This window comes from Caretta caretta, chromosome 15, assembly GCF_965140235.1.
Source record: "Caretta caretta isolate rCarCar2 chromosome 15, rCarCar1.hap1, whole genome shotgun sequence".
NCBI classification, from domain to species: Eukaryota; Metazoa; Chordata; order Testudines; family Cheloniidae; genus Caretta; species Caretta caretta.
In genome coordinates, this window is record NC_134220.1 from 28269204 (window position 1) to 28287486 (window position 18283).

General features: G+C 41.2%; 1 protein-coding gene and 1 pseudogene across 4 annotated transcripts in view; both read left to right on the forward strand.

Annotated features, from left to right (window-relative positions):
• TRAFD1 (TRAF-type zinc finger domain containing 1) overlaps nucleotides 1-16947 on the forward strand; it is a 32220-nt gene extending 15273 nt beyond the window's left edge. For all 4 annotated transcript variants that reach the window (XM_048821613.2, XM_048821610.2, XM_048821612.2 and 1 more), the window contains exons 3-12: nucleotides 1348-1483; nucleotides 1559-1612; nucleotides 2721-3135; nucleotides 7318-7584; nucleotides 8583-8653; nucleotides 9342-9569; nucleotides 12334-12463; nucleotides 13594-13906; nucleotides 15418-15490; nucleotides 15906-16947. In XM_048821613.2, the coding sequence (XP_048677570.2) occupies nucleotides 1348-1483; nucleotides 1559-1612; nucleotides 2721-3135; nucleotides 7318-7584; nucleotides 8583-8653; nucleotides 9342-9569; nucleotides 12334-12463; nucleotides 13594-13906; nucleotides 15418-15490; nucleotides 15906-15950 (1732 nt within the window). In that variant the 3' untranslated portion in view covers nucleotides 15951-16947. The remainder of the gene's footprint in view (nucleotides 1-1347; nucleotides 1484-1558; nucleotides 1613-2720; nucleotides 3136-7317; nucleotides 7585-8582; nucleotides 8654-9341; nucleotides 9570-12333; nucleotides 12464-13593; nucleotides 13907-15417; nucleotides 15491-15905) is intronic.
• Nucleotides 4285-7311, forward strand: LOC125622854 (N-acyl-phosphatidylethanolamine-hydrolyzing phospholipase D pseudogene; annotated as a pseudogene).
• Nucleotides 16948-18283: the final 1336 nt, after the last annotated feature.

The window sequence follows — 18283 nt, forward strand, 5'->3', positions numbered from 1 at the left end:
CGCTGCTCTAGACTCCTCTTCCCACTATCCAGGCCTCCTGGTTTCTGACTTGTCTCTCTAGCACCTCCAGAGATTTCTGCTTCAGCCCATCAGAGCCCCACCTCTGCTTTCTTCCCCTCTCCTACCTGATTTTTCTGGTCTTCCTCCACTCTAGGGCCCAGGCCCTTTCTCTTAAGCCCAGTTTGGGGTCAGCTGACCAGTCTCAGGTGCATTGTACTCTTCCCTCTTAAAGGGCCAGTGCTGCCCTGTCAGATGCTTCTCAAATAGCTGAATGGATTTTTCCCACCTGTAAGTCTGTCTGCACATAGCTCAGGACAGAGCAATAGATTTATCCAAAGTAGAGTAAGGTAGGGATTCCTCGCTTCAGAACAGCAGGGATATTGCATCTTTTGTTGGTTGAACCATTGAACAGTATTGCAGTGTAGCTGAAGAAGGATTGCCTGACTTTTACGCTATGGCGGAGTGCTCTTTGCAAAGAGTCTGTAACCCTTACTCCCAGGGGTGAAAGTAAGTTAGAGGACTTACCGGTACGCCGGAGTCCTGAGCAGGGGGCGTGGCCTCAACCGGAAGAGGCAGGGCCTTACATCCCTGAGCCCTTTAAATCTGAGCTCTGGCAGAGCTTTAAAGGGCCTGGGGCTCTGTTGTGGTAGCAGCTGCTGGAGCCCCGAGCCCTTTAAATCGCCGCCTGAGCCCTGGGGTAGCGGTGGCCGGGCTCCATCGGGGATTTAAAAGGCCCTGGGGCTCCAGCCACCGGTACCGCTCCGGCCCTTTAAATGCCCGCCGGAGCCCCACTGCTGCTACCCCAGGGCTTGGGCAGCAGGGCTCAGTCTGGGATTTAAAGGGGGGGGTGGTGGGTAGCAGCGGCTGGAGCTCTGGGGCCCTTTAAATCCCCGCTGCAGCTACCCCAGGGCTTTAAATTGCCCTCTCTGAAAGCTGGTCCTGGTACGGTGCACCGGCTCTTACTGGTACGCCGTACCGGCTTACTTTCACCTCTGGTTACTCCTGATCTGACAGCCTGGATCTGGTGACTGCCTGAGTATGCTGCAAGACTTGTCTGTTTTCCCCAAAGGGGGAGTTGAACAGAGTTTTGACTTATTTTGATGAATTGGGAGACTTTGGGTGTCTAACTTGGTAAGTTTGTGTGTTCTGACTGTATACAACATGTAGTCCTAGATAGGCTTTTTTCTTTTACAAACCTGAATACACGGAAACTATGAATTTCTGAAGGGCTTATTTGCTTTTACCATTGGTTCTTCCTTTTAGGCAGCTCTCTTGAATCCGAAATCCGTTTGAATTTATTTTCAGTGTCATTTGTGAAGAGTAACTTTTTTTGTATCTTTCTTGTAGCAAAAAGGATGTTCCTGTAGCTAACTTCACCATCCATGAAATCCACTGTAGTAGAAATATTGGAGTGTGTCATTTCTGCAAGGAGTCTCTCCCTAAATCTGAAATAAAAAACCACATTGAATCTGAACATGTGCAGGTAATAAAATAAATTCTACTCTAAAATAGCTGATCTTCATGAATTGCATTTAATAATTGTTTCTGTTTATCCTAGGTTACCTGTAAGTGTAATATGAAGATGGAAAAATGCCACTTAGAGGATCACGAGGTTGGTATACTTGGCTTTTGCTCTTGATAATACTCCAGTGTATTTCCAGTACTGACACTAGAGTCTTAGTGTTCAGATTGTAGCTACTGTGCTAACTGATGGGTCTTGGGTCTGCTCTCCCCATGTTTAATCCGCTTTCTAAATCCATGCTAATCAGTGATACTCTTGTAAGAGACTAACTGTATTAATTTGAAGTGGTGGTACTCACATGCCTAATAAGCAGCTCCAAGCTCCTCAACAGGAGGGAGTCTATGTACATTGGTAGCTTGGGTTGGTGGCCTAGGTTTGTCCCTAAGTAGTGGTTAAGGCTAAAAATTCTGCCTGTGGCTATAGTAGCATTGATCTTGGCAACATCACTTTTCAGTGTCTTCTTTATTTCAGGTTCTCCCGCCCCCCTTCATACTGACTTTTATGCAGGACCTGAAGATTTGTCTTGTTTAAACAGTTTTTAAACATCATGGAACAATAAACACTTACTTACTTTCTATGATTTTCTTAATTACAAATTGTCACTGCAGTTAACGTTGTCAGTAGAACAAAAGTATGTCACAGGAAAATGAGGTTCTGTTTCAGCATAAGCATCAAATGCAAAGCTATGGCATGGAGGGATGTGAAGGGAGTTGGATCAAGTGGTTTATTTTAAAGCATGCCGTTTTGATCCTCTGATTTCCTGTTGTAGTAACTTACTCAAAGCACTTCATGTACTATAACTATTAATGAAGCAATATGAACAGTGGGGATCAGGACAGTTACATCTAAAACACAACCAAAAAAGTCCACTTTGAGCGTTCAGATTAGTTTTTAGGGATGTTATGTTGAAGTATGATGTCTCGTAAATACATGCTTCCTTTTTCCTATGTAAAATACACTGGAGACATACTGTGTATAACTACTCAGGAGTTTGTACTCCCTGTCTTAAATAGTAATTTACTACTTCTTTTATGAGCTGGTTGGCTTCTAGTTGAAGACCCAATTAATCTCCTAAAGCAATTTGGAATGCATCTTTCTATAATAACACAGTGAACTGGGTACTTTTTGGTCCGTAAGTAAACATAGCATAACTATAAGACTGTGCCCTTATCAAGAATTATTCAATTTTCTGTTTTAGGCATCAGCATGCCCTCTGCGTCCTGCAATTTGCCAGCATTGTGAGATAGAGCTTGCATTCAACAGACTTCAGGACCACGAAGATTACTGTGGCACTAGGACTGAAACATGTAGTGAGTGCGGTCGCAACATAATGGTGAAAGATCTGAAAGAGCATCCTGAAGTTTGTGGCAAGGAGGTGGAAGAAAGAAGAGTTAGCCAAGCAATGTCACGTTATAACTATAAAGATGAGGCTGCAAATCTGTGTACCTTTCAAAGCATCAGAAATCTTCTGAGTTCAGGCAGCTATGCTGGGCCTCTGCAGAGGATGTCCGAGCCCCTGGAAGGCCGATTTTATAGCACTTTTGGAGGCGATCAGGCTTCTAAGAATATTAACAGAAGAAATGCATCAGCAATGCAGAGAGATCCGAACCAAGGTAAAGTGTGGACAAGGGCAATAATTATACATTCATAACTTTTTTATTTTTACCTTTAATTTAAAATTATGTAACTAAGTGGAGTGAAAGCTCCATACCTGTGCACTGTGTAGAAATGTCAGATAATTAGAAAACCTCTAATGAAGTGTGGCTAGAGTTCACATATGAATGCTTAGTTTTTTACTACAGAATAGAACTTCAATGATGCAAAACGATTGAGTAGACGACTTCTGAAATATCTGGTGGTAGGATACAAGTAGCTTACTAATATTAATTACTAGAATGAATCTCTTATCTAGAAACAGAATTTGGCTTGCATCCATTCAAATTCTATCCATTTTATTTTGCAGTCAAACTCTTCTGTGATTGTCTTAAAGGTTAGTTAAAATGTTTCTGCAGTTTTTCATATTTGATGATGAGCATTTTTGCAGCAACAGCCTATGTGGACATAGGTGATATAAATGCCTCTTCTCTTTCCACCTAAGGTTCTAATCTCCCAAATCACCATGCCTAAGGTCATATCTCTTTTTAAGACACCCTTTCCATGAACACATGCTTTGCTTTATGTTCAGAGGTATTCAAAGTATGTAGCATTGCTGAAGACTGAATGGATGGCCTTTTGCTTTAAGATTGACCTGCTTGTGAAATAACTAATCAGATTTAGTTTATAAAACTGAGACGATAAATGACTTAATTTCCAAATTGGAAAGAGACCCTCTAGAATTGGGCTGCTTAATACTGAACATTTTGGAAGGAACTGAATTCCCCCCTCCTCTTACGTAGATTTCAGTGCCAAAAAAAAAAAAAAAAATTCTGGATCATATGGAGAGTTCAGATTGAATACCAATTTAATTTTCTAACTGGCAGCATGGAGGAGTTCAGTCTTTCTTGGGCTGCAGTGTGATGTAGTACTGGGCTTCTGACAAGCTTTCTGTGCTGGGGGAGTAGATGGCATCTGGGAGGGGGTGTGCTGGAGCTGTTGAGCAGGAACAGCTGCCACCATGATGAGCAGCAGGGTGCTGTGGAGCTGCTGCCTGGATCTCTCTTCGCTGCCCTTAGTGATTTTGTTGGTCAGGTAGGAAGCAGCAGCAGCTGCTTAATGTCTGGGGAGCTGCAGAGCAACCAAGAGGGAGGAGGAGCAGCAGCCCCATGGAGGAGGAAGACCAAGATGGGACACCACCTCCAAGCAGCAACCCACAAGCTCTTCACCAAAAAACGTGGAGAAGGCAGACAAAGACTCTTGAAGAGCAACTTTTTACTGCGTGTAACCAGTACTTGAAGGAAGTTGCCAGAAGCTGGGACTGGACAACAGGGGATGGATCACTTGATAGATTGCTCTGTTCTGTTTGTTCCCTCTGAAGCACCTGGCACCGGCCACTGTCAGAAGACCAGGTTACTGGGCTAGATGGACCATTGATCTAACCCAGTATAACCATTCTTACATTCTTAAGCAGTAAGGGAATACCAAAATTCCAGTCCAGTTTCCAGAGAGCAACTTTTCCAGGACACCCAGGAAAAGCTACAGGCTGGATTACAGAAGAGGTAAAGGTGGAACACTTGTCAACCTTTGGCCAACATGGAAGTTGCCCATCTGTGCTTTCAATATTTTGCGATGGCCCTTGTGGAAAAAATAACAGCTACATCCCATGTTCAGAACAGGAACTTGATAAAGAGCTTCCAGTGTTAAAACCTTACTTCATTCCAAGACCTGCCAGTTGGAAAGAGTGAAGCTGGCATGCAATTCTGATGGTTGGGACATAGTCAGTTAAGGTGGAAATGGGTGAACTTGTAATTCTTTCTTACCCCATCTTTAGGCAGTGGGCTACCCCAGCACAGTTCATGGGTCTAAAACGTTTCCAAAGACCTCCTGTGCACACTAGTTCCCCAAAATAGGTGCAACGATGATCAACCACACGAACTATGAGCTTTTGGACTACCGTAGTATAATGAGCTCAAATGAGTTCTTTGGCAGTGAGCTGAGATGATTTGTACTTCTGGGTCTCCTAGACTGGATGCAGAAATGTGGTTGTGAGAGTGAGCTGGACTAGTGCGAAGAGACCTGTCTCCCTGGTCATGATGCAGTTACTTTTTGTTTTTACCCTTTCTTAACACCGGTGGAAGAGAATGTCAACAGATAATGGGGCAGCTGGTCTGTCTTAGGGCCCTGAAATAGGTTTTTCTTTGCAGGAGATACTGGTTACTGTTCTGCTTTTGAACAGATAGGGGAAAGATTTGGACCTTATCTTGCAGTTATTCCCATTGGAGCTTATGAGCTAAGGTGGTTTATGAAATAGCAATGTGTGAATCCTGAAGAAGTGGTAAGAATTCATATTCAAAGAGAGAATTGTGTAGTGATTCATTGAGGAACTGTTGTGCTTTAGCAAATGAGTATTATTTGGATCCTCTGGTTAAACTGAATGAAGCCCTTTGGAAGATATAGATTAAAAACGGAAGATTCTTGTCTTGAACCATGGAGAGCCACGAGACTTGAAGAGCAGCAATGATGGATTTGAACAACAATAAAATAATAAAAAAAACAAATCTGGCAGCTCCTTCCGAGTGTTTTGGTTTGTCTGATTTCACTATAGGATTATGAATTTAATTGAACTGGATATTTTTTATTAGAATCCAGGTTTAATTTCATAGGTTAAGCAGATATGCAAGCTTTTAATCATAAAATTGCTATTTGTCTGAATGGAATATTGAGTTGATTTAAACACTGACTAATGCACAAGGTATTAATTGCATAGAAATGTCTTGTAATTTCAATGGTTGTGTACATCACCCATAAAAAGATCAAATGCGTTTTGTTTTTTTTAAATTTTCTCATATTCAGCTTGTCTAAGAGCAATAACAGCCTTGGCATGTGCATTGCCTGGGAGTTAATGACTGAATGTTGAATGGTTACAATGAATGTTGAATGAATACAATGTCAGTGCTGAACGGTTTTTCAGAACAGCCTCTCCTATCTAACTCTCACTCACTCACCTGGAAGCGTCCTGTACTTTGTAAATACATGGTTTTGTTGGGTAGAGTCTTCCAACACAGATGTGTTGCTAAAGCATGTTTAAAGTAAAATCCTTATCTTACTGAGCACCTGTATCTTCATTTAATGAGAAACTAAGAAAGCTGAGTTTAAAAATGGTGTAAAGAAATGTGCCTTTTAAAAGAGATGTACAATTTAAATATAGGTCTCTAAAGTTGTGATTCAGCCATATCTTGTATATTAAAAAAAAACAAGGGTTTTTTTTTTTTTTAAAAAGTGAGTCGCTCAAGGAATTCTCACACCACAGAGGTGTAGAAAAGTTTTCACAGCTTCCATGTGTTTTTACTAAACATACTGTGGGATTACAAAATTGTTCAGTCTTGTAATACTTGGCTAAATGCATCTGTATCAAATTGCCATACTAACTTACAAAATAAATCCTATTGTTTAGAACCCCACTGATTTCAGTGTGCTGAAATCTTCATGTGGGTCAAGAGATCAGAGCATGTAAATGTCATTGCAGGCATTTAGAATCTGAATACTCCTTCCTGACATGTTTAGAGGCTTCACTTCGTATGGCCATAATTCCACTAACCTGCATCTGAGTCAGATGCTTGCATCAGTAGGCAAACGGACTTTTCTCAGTGATGGACTGAAAACATAAGACTTGTTACAGGTTCATAGATCTTTATGACTAGAAGGACCCATGTTGAACTACTGTGACCTCCTGAATCATATATGTCATAGAATCTCTTCCAGTAGTTCCTGCATCAAGCTTACAACTTCTGGTTGAACTAGAGCTTATTTCTTAGGGGGGGGTGTGTGTGTGTGTGTGTGTGATTTAAAGATTGCAAGGGATGGAAAAAACATGATGTCCTTTAGCAAGTTGTTTAAATTTAAGAATTGTATGGCTAGTATAGGAAACAAAGTTCTCCTCCTCTCAGGCTAGACGGGGGAAAAATACAGGAAAGAGCAAGGATTCGCTTCCCTTAATTCATCCCAAAATATAAGTCACGAAGTGTCTTTCTGAGGTTTTGACTATCTCTTTTAAAACAAGAGTGCTGTGTTTGGGGGCCCATTTCTGCCCTCATTTGCATATATGAAAACTTCTGTTTTATTTACTTAGTCTGTTCTTAAAATCATAATTATTGTTAAACTATGCAGTTGATACTTATAGCTTCTGATATTTCTTTAAGAGGATGAGCTGGAACAGCTGGAGAGGAATAAAAACACGGAGTCCTCTCTGTATGGAGAACAGAATTCCAATTTGGACTATATGTTAGCCCTTAGCCTGCAACGTGAGAATAATTCCCACAACAATATTGCAGCTGAAATTCACAGTGACTTCTGGAAGAACTTCGACTCCAAAGGGTCCAAGCCATCTGAGCATCTTAATGAAATAAACAAATCAGATACTTTCTCCCATGACTTTTCATCTATTAACACTTCGGATCAGCTAAAAAGTAAGTTTTTAAAAAAGCTTTTCTTAAACAAAGAACAAAACAAACAAACCCCAAAATTGATTTTGTTGATGATCAGGGGGACTCTCAGGACTAGCTCCTTGGAGATATTCTGACTTTCAGTACCAGAACAGTAGCACGTTGAGACTTTCTAAACTGCTTTAGATATCTCCTGCATCTGATGTAGAAATTCTCTGTGAATGTGCAGAAAAGCCTTTCCTGTTCTTGGAGTCTTTCCTTCCTTTCTGGAACTATATCTTCAGCTCCCCACATTTTTGACTGTACTGGCTGTTAAAATAGTAACATTTAACTTCATAGACCATAGTCTCAAGATTTGTTAACTAGTGAAATTTGATATTGCTATCTATCTATCCCAAAGTTCCTTTCTTACCAAAAAGATTTTAAATGGACAAGAGGAGTTCAGCATATTAATATGGGAAGGTAAAAGTGACTTTTTTTGAAAACTGTATACTCAGATTCAACTTGCTGTGGTTCTGCCATGTCTTTAAAAATAAAACAAAAAACCCCTTATTCCTGCTTGTAGTGAGATGTAACAACTGAGTAGGTGACGTTACATTTAAGATTAAATATGTTAAAGAGGAACTCTCCTGTATTATGCGAGTGCCAGATTATTTTTAAAAGAAATTTTGTGTGTAAGATGTAATATGCATAGGTAGGCAGATAACAAGAGTTTTCTTCTTCTTCTTCTTTTTTTTTTTTGTATTGGACCAAGGAACTGAGGCTTTGAGGCCAAAAAAATATCTTTTTCAAACTTTTTAGGAAAAAAGTGACTTCTCTCCCTCTCCCCCTCCCCCTCCCCCTCCCCTTGTAAAACTCATAAATGTGAAAGAGTGACTACTGCCCTGAGACTTGCTATAATCCCTCCTCTGTGGTGCAGAACAGAATGATCCCATGGACTAGAAATTCTGAAGACAGGTTGGTTAGTCTGATTGTTACCCCTTTTTATGGTAGGGGGTTTAATCCTTTTACTTACCTCACAGATGATGAGATCATGTTGCCATGTGAATTTTGTGAGGCACTCTACCCTGAAGAAGACCTGATTCTCCATCAGGTTTGGTATTTCTGAATTCTATAACAATAATGTTTAGCTCTTAAAGTGCTTTTTGTCAGTCAATTTAAAAGGGTTTTACAAAGAAGGTAAGCATCATTATCCCCATTTTATAGGTGTACATGCAGGAGGCTTACTGAAATGGATGCTAGCACTTTTGAGTACGATTTCTATTTAGAAACTGAATTTTGTTGGAGCAGTTTAGCATAGTGGGAACAAACTCCAACAATGCTTACAGGACACTGTCTGCATAGAACCTTACAAAGCCTAATATTCAGTAGAAATGTCTTAATAGTATTTTTAGTTTAATACAAAACTTTCATCAAAACGTTCACTGTGCTGTTCCTTGGATTAGCACTAGAAACAAATTTAACATTCTTGTTCATGCTAAGTGAAATGCCAGTAATAAACCACATACATTGTGAAAAATAAGTTAACTACTGATGTTAGTTTTTGAATTTCACCATGCATAGCAACTTACTTTTAACCTTATTGTCCCATTAACTGGATATCTGAAGTGGAATACAATTTTGGGTGATTATAATACTAAGAGTATGTACTTGAAATAGAGGGTGGATCTGTTTTACTCTGTGAAATGGCAGTAGTATTGTCAGTGTTCAAATATTACTTGGCACATGAAGACTTGGTAAGTATAACTAATACCTTCTTTCCAATGTTGCCCACATAACAGACAGGCTGTAATCCAGCAAGCGCCTTTGCTTCGTTCAGTAAAAGAGGTTCCTCCCCAAGTCAACAACAGGAATACAATAGACATGCTAAAGATTTCTTAGACCAACTGCACAGCAGCAGATCTACATATCCACTGCAGCAACACGCTGTACAGACCGAAGGGAGCATTATCATTCCATGTGAATTCTGTGGCATTCAGTTAGAAGAGGAAATACTCTTCCACCACCAGGTACAAATCCTATTTGTAGGATGGAATTTGACAAGACCTAGCAAATCTGACTCCTTAATAGTAAATATTTGAAATCGTGGTAATGCTCAGAGGCTGCAAGTGGGATTGCAGATGCCAGGGATTCACAATTGTCATTTGAATCTGTCCCCTCTCAACATAGGGGTTGTGATCTGTACCCCAAGATGTTGGAGCATACTGGGGCTCATGTTAAAGGAACAGTTGTGGAAATATTTTTTTCCCAAATAATGGAGTCTGAGCAAACAGCATTCAAGCAATACAGCATAAATCTTCACATTTTAGAAGCTCTTGACTGCCACCTTCTCACTCCTTCGCTATAACACCTTCCTCTGCATGACCATCTTCCATCTCTAAGAGTGAGGGCGAATAATTCCGCAGAAAGAACCATAATGTCTAAGTTCTTGAATCTTTCTCCCATTAGGCTCTTCTGAAGTATTCACTAGAGACCTATTTTATTTCCCTATCCAAACCTGAACTCATAACATTTTAATTGACTTACACTTCCTTTATCTTGGCCTCTTGCTCATGCACCTGTTGAATTTAATGCACATGAATGAACAGATTCAATTCTCTGATGCAGAACTTCTTGAAAGGGAAGATGGCATGCACACAGGTCATCTGAGACTAGCGTCTGACCTAAATTCAGATACTGTTGGCTGACTTTTTTCCGACTTCATGATGTATTTGGATTTAACTACTGTTCAGTGAAAAGCTGCCAAACAGATGACATTTTGCCATAATCCGACACTGTTGCAAACTTTCCTGTCACAGCATGTTCAGATCTGATGAGCGGTAGACTGTCAGAGGTGTGACACAAAAAGGATATATTTTGTAAACTTATTTAAACCTTCCTCTTCTCTTTTTTTTTAAAGTGAAAACCTGCCTAGTAAATGTATCGCAACGTTTATATGAGAGTTGTTCTGTTACTTAGCTCAAGAGTCTGCCAACACTGCTGCAGCATGGCTTCAGCTTGTTTAAATCTGGAGGGGAGACCAGTAGTGTGTGTGTGTGTGAGAGAGAGACACTAGGAACGCTAATTCACTCTGGCAATCTGTTGAAGAAAGGCCACTGCCATCAGTATGAAGGGATGAAATGTCTTCCTATAACTATATATTTCAATAGTGCCACAAATACACACAACGTCATCTTCATGGAATAAGACATGGTCTCCACTGTGAAGAGCTTAGTTTAACACAGACAAGATCAAGCATAGAGCAGGAGTTGGGGGCAGGCAGATCTGAGGGCCCTGATAGATGTAAGACTGGGCTAAGTGGCCAGTTACCCTGCAGGTGGAATGGACCCAACCAGAAGGGGTAACCTAACCTGCAAAGTGTGAAACTGAGGAGGAACAAGGGGAAGGTAAGAGAAGAGGAGACCAAACCTGCAGTCTTTGTATCTTCTGCTTCCTCATTCCCACATACAGATTACAATCCTGGGAGACAGAAGGTAATGGCGACGTCTCTAGTGATAAAGAAGGGAGAATATTGAAAGGAATTGAAGTGAACTGAGAAATGCATGAACCAAGATCCAAATGGGATGGTTTTGTAGTGTCTTCAAGTATGATGAAAATTGTGCCATGCAAAACAATGGCAGGGGGAGCAGTTAAAATGCCCTAGTCCCTGTGTAGATCAGTTATGCATTATTTTTTCTAGGAACAGAGAAGTTGTAATTTTACCCCCTTGACCTTGGTAGTAGTCTTTCAAAGTTAATTTGATAAACTTCCATAGCTTACCTCTTTGCTTTATAGCATGTGTTCCATAGTAGGGGGAGCTTCAGTGCATCTTGGATCATAGTTGATGGCTATGGCTTTCCACATCAGGTTGATTTTTGCTTTTTGAAAGTAGAAGAGCATTTGGATAAAGTTCCTTTTTATGTCTGATCATAGTATGCTGTTTGGGGCTCCTTCAGAGTGTCTTGAGTGCCTGGGACTGAGCCGCTGTCACGTACAACTTTCTTACAGTAATCTTAGCCTGTGGCTATCAAATTTAAAAGGGACATCCTTCTATTTGAAATCCTCCTTTTTTGTTTTTAAACTTCTTGTGCTACAGATAATCCCTAATATGTATAACTGAAAGATGGCAAATACATTCTGTTCTCAGTTTGTGCATTTGACAGCACCTAGTGTAGTCAGTTTCCCTTCTTTAGTGAAGGCCTTTCACATAGCAACAGAGGGAGAGAAACTATATCTATTTTAAAAAAAAGATTGTAAAACTGAGGGGAACTAGCATGAATGCTCTGGGGCAGGTATAGCACTTGAAAATATTTCTCACTTGGCTTTTTAAGCTACACTGATATCAGGGTCACAATATTTCTTCTGACTTTCCTGCTGACGGGGTGGGTGCAAGGTTTCATTGTCACACTAGCGGCAATGCAGATTGCCTGCTCACATGCTCCAGCTTGGCTTGGAGGGATCATCTCTAAGGATGACTGGCTAAGCATTGACTGGACATAAAGAATGACCACAATTATGGTGTGGTGACTTCTACTACAGGAAGTAGACTGAGGTCATCAGCTCCATCTTGCATAGGTGACATGTCCACTAGTTACGATTTCTGGGCTGGACTTGAACAGGTGACCTAGAAGTGAAGATGTGAGTGTGCTGTTATCAAGCCAGTGTCTCATTCTTTTCTCAAAACAAATCCTTACTTCCCCTTGGCATTTGAGGGAAGATGTACCCTTCAAAGCTTTCACAGGAATTAAGTGTTCTCTAAGTGTCCAGAAACAATCAAAATCTCTCTTGCACTAGGACCAGTGTGACTTACGCCCAGCCACTGCCAGCCCAGGGGAGGGATTGGCATCCTCGCAATTGTTGCCTCCCAAAGACAACTTGGAGAGAGCAGAATCGCCAGAATTTAGAAGACGCATCCGGCATCAAGGTATTGGCAAAGTACAGATTTCCAGCCTGTGCGTCTTTCTATTCATGCTTTTAAGATCATTTCCTCCAACTGCAAAACAGAACAAGAAGGCATATTTAATCTAGATAAGGACTAGAATGTCCTAACTCCACCCTTATACCATTGTTCTGGTTTGCATGGCATAACTTGCAACATACATTAAAAATGCTACTAAATCATAAACATGGAGCCCAACACAAACAAAAACCAAAGAGAAACTTGAAATTACTAAACCCTGTGTGGCAATAGTGGAACCTGACAAGTCTGATTATAGTCTGCATATGTTGCTAGCTCCATCCATAATTATTGCAGTTGTGGGGAAACGAATGTTGGGGTGAACTTTGAATTTCTTGCCTCTTTTTTTATTGCACTCTTAGGGTCAAATTATGTAGTTGCATGCAGAGAGGTTTAAGTGACAATAGAAATCATACGTGGGTATGAGAGGGTAGAAGCTGATCCGTCATGAATGTTTACTAAATTTAAAAAACCCAATAAATCACAGAATAGAAACTCCATAGCATATGTATTATCTTAAATTGCCCAAAGGAAATGGACTAGTTTACTTAACTTGTGTATGGGGTCATCCAGTGTTGGTTGAAGTTAGTATATAAATTTAACAATGTTATGGAAGGTAGTGACTTTGTCCATAAGCTAGTTTTAAAATGCAAGTAAAGCAACTTTTTATACTAGCTTTCCTCAATGAACAGGATGCCCATAACTGGCATCTGACGTCCATGCGAAGCTGGTAAAATGTGTAACTTTTTTGTCCTAACGTCCTTCGTGGACAAAACTCTGCTTTTTAAAAAGCACTACAGCACTGACCTAAACGCAATCACGGTACCATACTGAAGTTCTCCAAAGCTGCTTAGAATGTGTGTTCTCCATCATGGGGGAATTGTACTAGTCAGTGAAGCCAATATTTCTGTAGTGCAGGTTGGTTTTCACAGATTCTATGGTATTGCATTAAAAATGTAGGCTATAGCTTTGAAATCCAGACGCTTTTATCAAGGTGTTTGGTTTTTTTGCCTCTTGTTCTGATCCATGCCCCTTGCTTTGATACGTTATTTCATTGCCGTTCCTAGTATGCTTTATTTTATCTGACTTTCCTTTAGGGGAAATTTCACCTCTGTATCTAGAAGACTTCAGGCAGCAGAGCGTTGCCCATGCTGAACGAGGGAGCCAATCGCTAAGCAACCTGGCAGTTGCCAGAAGCGTACCACTAACCTCTCTTAGTGCCGCAAGAGCTAATGATGCTCTGATTCAAAAAGGGAAGTCCAGCAACTTAGACGGTAATGACGGAAGACTGAGAAGCAGAGGCACAGCTGAATCTGGAACAGGCCCCAGGCCAGTTGTGCGATCCACTCAAAACTTCCACCCTGAAAGCTACGTGCCTAGTTTCCCAAGGGTGTCTCCAACACAACCAAGGTAGCTTCTCTGCTCAGCGTGGTGGTGGTGTAAAGAGAATGTTTAGCTCTAAGTGATTCCTGGGGGTGCATCTTTATGAATGGACAATTAGTCCATTCTGATCTAGCTCTGCTATGGTGAGGAAGTGCTTCAGTGTTTCTGCTAGTGCAGACATCAAAACTTGGCAGGAGGAGGAGAATTCTGCGTCCACTGGCCCTCTCATCACCCCACCACAGATCCGTGTATTTTTGCCGTGGATTTTGCCTATGGCTGGGTTAGGCTGCACTCAATTTGACTAGCTGGTGTCTTTTTGGGTTTGTAGTAAGTAATGAGTTTAAGAAGAAAACAGATTTTCTAGGAAACTGTTTTTATGGCACCTATTTCTAGGGCTCTACCAAATTCATGGCCATGAAAAATGCATCACAGACCATGAAATCTTGTATCTTCCCCCCCACCCCAATGAAATCTGGTCTTTTGCATACTTTAAGGCTGGTGCTTGGGGCAGGGGCAGTGTGGGGAGCTACGAGCTGAGGGAGGGACATGTCACTACTTTCAGGGAGCTGCCTAGGGAGCCTGCCAGCCCTACAACCCCTCCCCCAAGCACCTGTGGCACCCCTGGGCTATGCCCCTCTCCCCCCTTCCCTCCCCCCCCTCCCCCCCCCGCAAAAAAAAATGTAGTCGGGGTAAATAGTACAAATCCTGGACGGGTCATGGGCCATGAATTTTGTTCACTGCCGATGACCTGTCCATGACTTTTTTCATGACTAGCGTTTCCCAAATTGGGGGTCCTGTCTCAAAGGGAGTTGCGGGGGGGTTACAAGTTTTTATTTTAGGGAGGTCATGGTTTTGCTGCCTTCAGAGCTCGGCTGCCGAAGAGCAGTAGCTGTTGAGCTGGCGTCCCGTTCTGAAGGCAGCGCCCCTCCAGCAGCAACACAAGGAAGGGTAGCTGCACCACAACCCTCCCCCACTCCCCAACACCACATGACACTTCAGATTCAGATAGCTGAAACCATGAAATCTACAATTCTTTAAAATCTGATGACTGTGAAATTGACTAAAATGGACTGAATTTGGTAGTACCCTATGTATTTGGGTAGATCTTTTACATGCACTCTCCTTTTTCATGGAAATGGAGTCTAATCTTGTTGTGTGGAAATGTTTTTTTTTCTAATATTTCAGTAGCATTCTTGCTATTGGGATGCCACTGGTTAGAAATAGTTCTGTCTTTAACACCTACTTCCCTTGCTATTGGGTCCAGCCTCCAGTATGTATGGCCAAAAGCTCTGTGAATTCTGCATGTTTAGTATCAAAGTACCCAAAGGTGAAAAAGTGAGACACCTTGTTCTCTGATCCCAAGATTCAGCAGTTTGGGATACAGGCCAAGGGTGAGAGTTTTGGGGGTTTATGATGGAACTCTTCATTTCTCAGAAGGACTGTGCTCTTCCCCTTCCCCCTCCTTAAATCAGTTCCTGTAAGAGGATTGAATTTGTAGAACTGCTTCGTCTAATGGTGTCAACTTCTCTCCTCTGCAGTGTGAGAAACGAAGCAGGCAGGAGTCCTAGGACTGCAAATGTTCCTGTCAATTTCAGAAACAGGAGCACAAAGGTAAGTTTTTCAGAGCTCTTTCCCTATACTGGATGGCTTCTCTTCTGCATTTCAGTGGCTGACTAAAACGTTTAGTTTATTTTTACTACTGTCTTTTGAGCAGACAGCATCAAGCATGAGCTTGACTCCCTGTGGAACTCTAACATGCAACACAGGTAGTTGCTAGTGACTCACTCACTGCTGACTGCCTGTTGTCCTCAATCTCATCTGGATTGGCGAGGAGCCACCTTTTCTGCTAATACATGATTGCTTGGTGTTTGCAGGAGTCTGAACTATTCTACTTCCTTATAGGACTTGGTGTGCTGTCCTTTGCTCCTTGATCAAGCCTGAGTGAGGCAGACAGAGCTTGTTGTGATTCAACTTGTCTGTTTTAAAATGACATGTATGTTTCACTTACTGTTTCCTCCTTACACAGGCAAAATCCCAGAAACCAGAGTCTGGCCATCTTGAGGAAGAATAATCTATCCTTTATGAAGCGCATATTTAGCACTTGAAGCTCTCTTACTATGCACTATAGTACTTATTTATCCCAGCGCAAGTACTTGCTATATTGCCACCATCAATGGGGACTTTCTATTAATTTTAAATTTTTTAGGCAGTGATTTTCTATAATTGTTTGGTTTTTTTAAAAGTTTGTGGGAGTAATGCATACTATAGCTGCTGTACAGAAATGTCAAAGTGTAAATTTTATATTGCTGCTATTTGGGTGGTCCAAACTGGCATTATCCTAAGTCAGTCAGTACTCAGAGGCCCAATCTGTTTTTATCTCATCTGCTTGTTTCTGTTTTGAGAGGGGTTTCCTTTTAATGTGCTAGGCTTTGGCTCAGCAGTGTGCAGCAGAAGTAATCCATTGCTTCGTCATTGAAGTAAATGAATATATGTCTGAGCAGCAACCCTGTTAAACCCAAAACAATCAGCCAGAACTATTCTGGATAAAGAACCTGCCATAGTAAGTTACTGTAGAGTTCAGTACTTGTTTAACTTGTTCAGAGTCAGACTCCTCAGTGGTGGGTTGCAGAACATACTTCTCTGTAATGAACAGTTGATCTTAATGATTATCTTCACTGAGGTTTGGGATCAGGGGATAAGTTCAGTGGCTTGGCTTTAAATCTATTCCCATTTCAGCCATTTAGCTTGCTGCTGTTGGCAATAATTCTGCATTAACTATCTATTTCTGAAGTCAAGACTTTTCCCTAAGCCTTCTATCTGGTCAGACCTGGCTTGGGAATCAGGTGGGGAAAGTCATACATATTGTAACTTATGGTGGTTCTGTCTTCCTATCTAAAAGTCTATTAAATACCAGAAGTGCCCAGTATTCCTAAAGGCATCTACAGAGGGATTGTGATCCACAGTGCGAGAGTTTCAGTCCCACAGGGCTTCCATTCTCTCAAAACTGCTCTTTTGCTGTACTGGAGCCCTTACTTTTTAAATTCCTTGTAATAAAATTTGTATCTACCGATCTGTCTTTTGTTCTGTAAACTGAAACAAAATCTAGGCAGACACTAGAAAGTGACTGACAATTATGCTGAGCAGAATGGGTTGGAAAACTACTCTTCTGGAGAGAGAATTTTTTTTTCTCCCCATCAGCCATCTTTGGCTTCAAAATTTCCAGCTTATTCTTCAGTTTAGCCATAACTGATAGTGGCATACTATCTGGGCTCTGAGGGCACATCTACACTGCAATTGGCCCATGCCAGCTGACTGGGGCTTGGGCAAAGGGGACTGTTTTTAATTGCAGTGTAGGCAGTTGGGCTCTCTTTAGCCACAGGGAAACTTTTTTTTGGTTCTCATACAGTTTTTCTAATTTTGGGTATACATTTGAGTTGAGCCTCTATTAGGGTGTCTTTAAAAAGTTTCCAATGTTCCTTGCAGGGATTTCACTTTTTGTGCTGTACCTTTTTAATTTGTTTCACTAACTTCCTCATTTTTGTGTAGTCCCCCTGAAATTAAATGCAGGGAAAACCACAGCAGCCCAACACTGTAGCAACAGGGATGTTTAATTATATTATGGTCACTATTACCAAGCGGTCCAGCTATATTCACCTCTTGGACCTGATCCTGTGCTCCACTTAGGACTAAATCAAGAATTGCCTCTCCTCTGGTGGGTTCGAGGAGTAGCTGCTCCAAGAAGCAGTCATTTAAGGTGTCAAACTTTCTCTGCCTCCCATCTTGAGGTGATATGTACCCAGTCAATCTTGATATACTATACTAAATTGCTGCAAGGGAGGTTTAGGTAGGACATTAGGAAAAAACTTCCTAACTGTTAAGGTAGTTAAGCACTGGAATAAATTGCCTAGGGAAGTTGTGGAACCTCCAGCATTGTCTAACATGCTCTTAAAAATCTCCAAACACTTGTCAGGAATGGTTTAGATAATACTTAGTCCTGCCATGAGTGCAGGGGACTGGACTAGATGACCTCTCAAGATTCCTTCCAGTTCTATGAAATATTTTATCTTCCACCCTCTCTTCCTTACTAGGGCATAGAGAATCTCCATTAATAGATCCTCCCCTGTTAGCTTTCCCCCAGCCCTTTTTTTAAAAACTGCTCAATAACCTTTTTGATTTTAAGTGCCAGCAATCTGGTTCCATTTTGATTTAGGCGGCACCTGTACTTCCTCTATAAGCTCCCCCTTTCCCAAAAGTTTCCCCAGTTCCTAATAAATCTAAACCTTAAGTTAAGTGTTCTAAAATGTAAAATTAGTTTATAGGCACATCTCAGATAAGGAATTGTTAAAGAATAAATACAAGTTGTAAAAAGTAAAAGTAGCCACATGTTTGCAGGGAAGCCTGCTT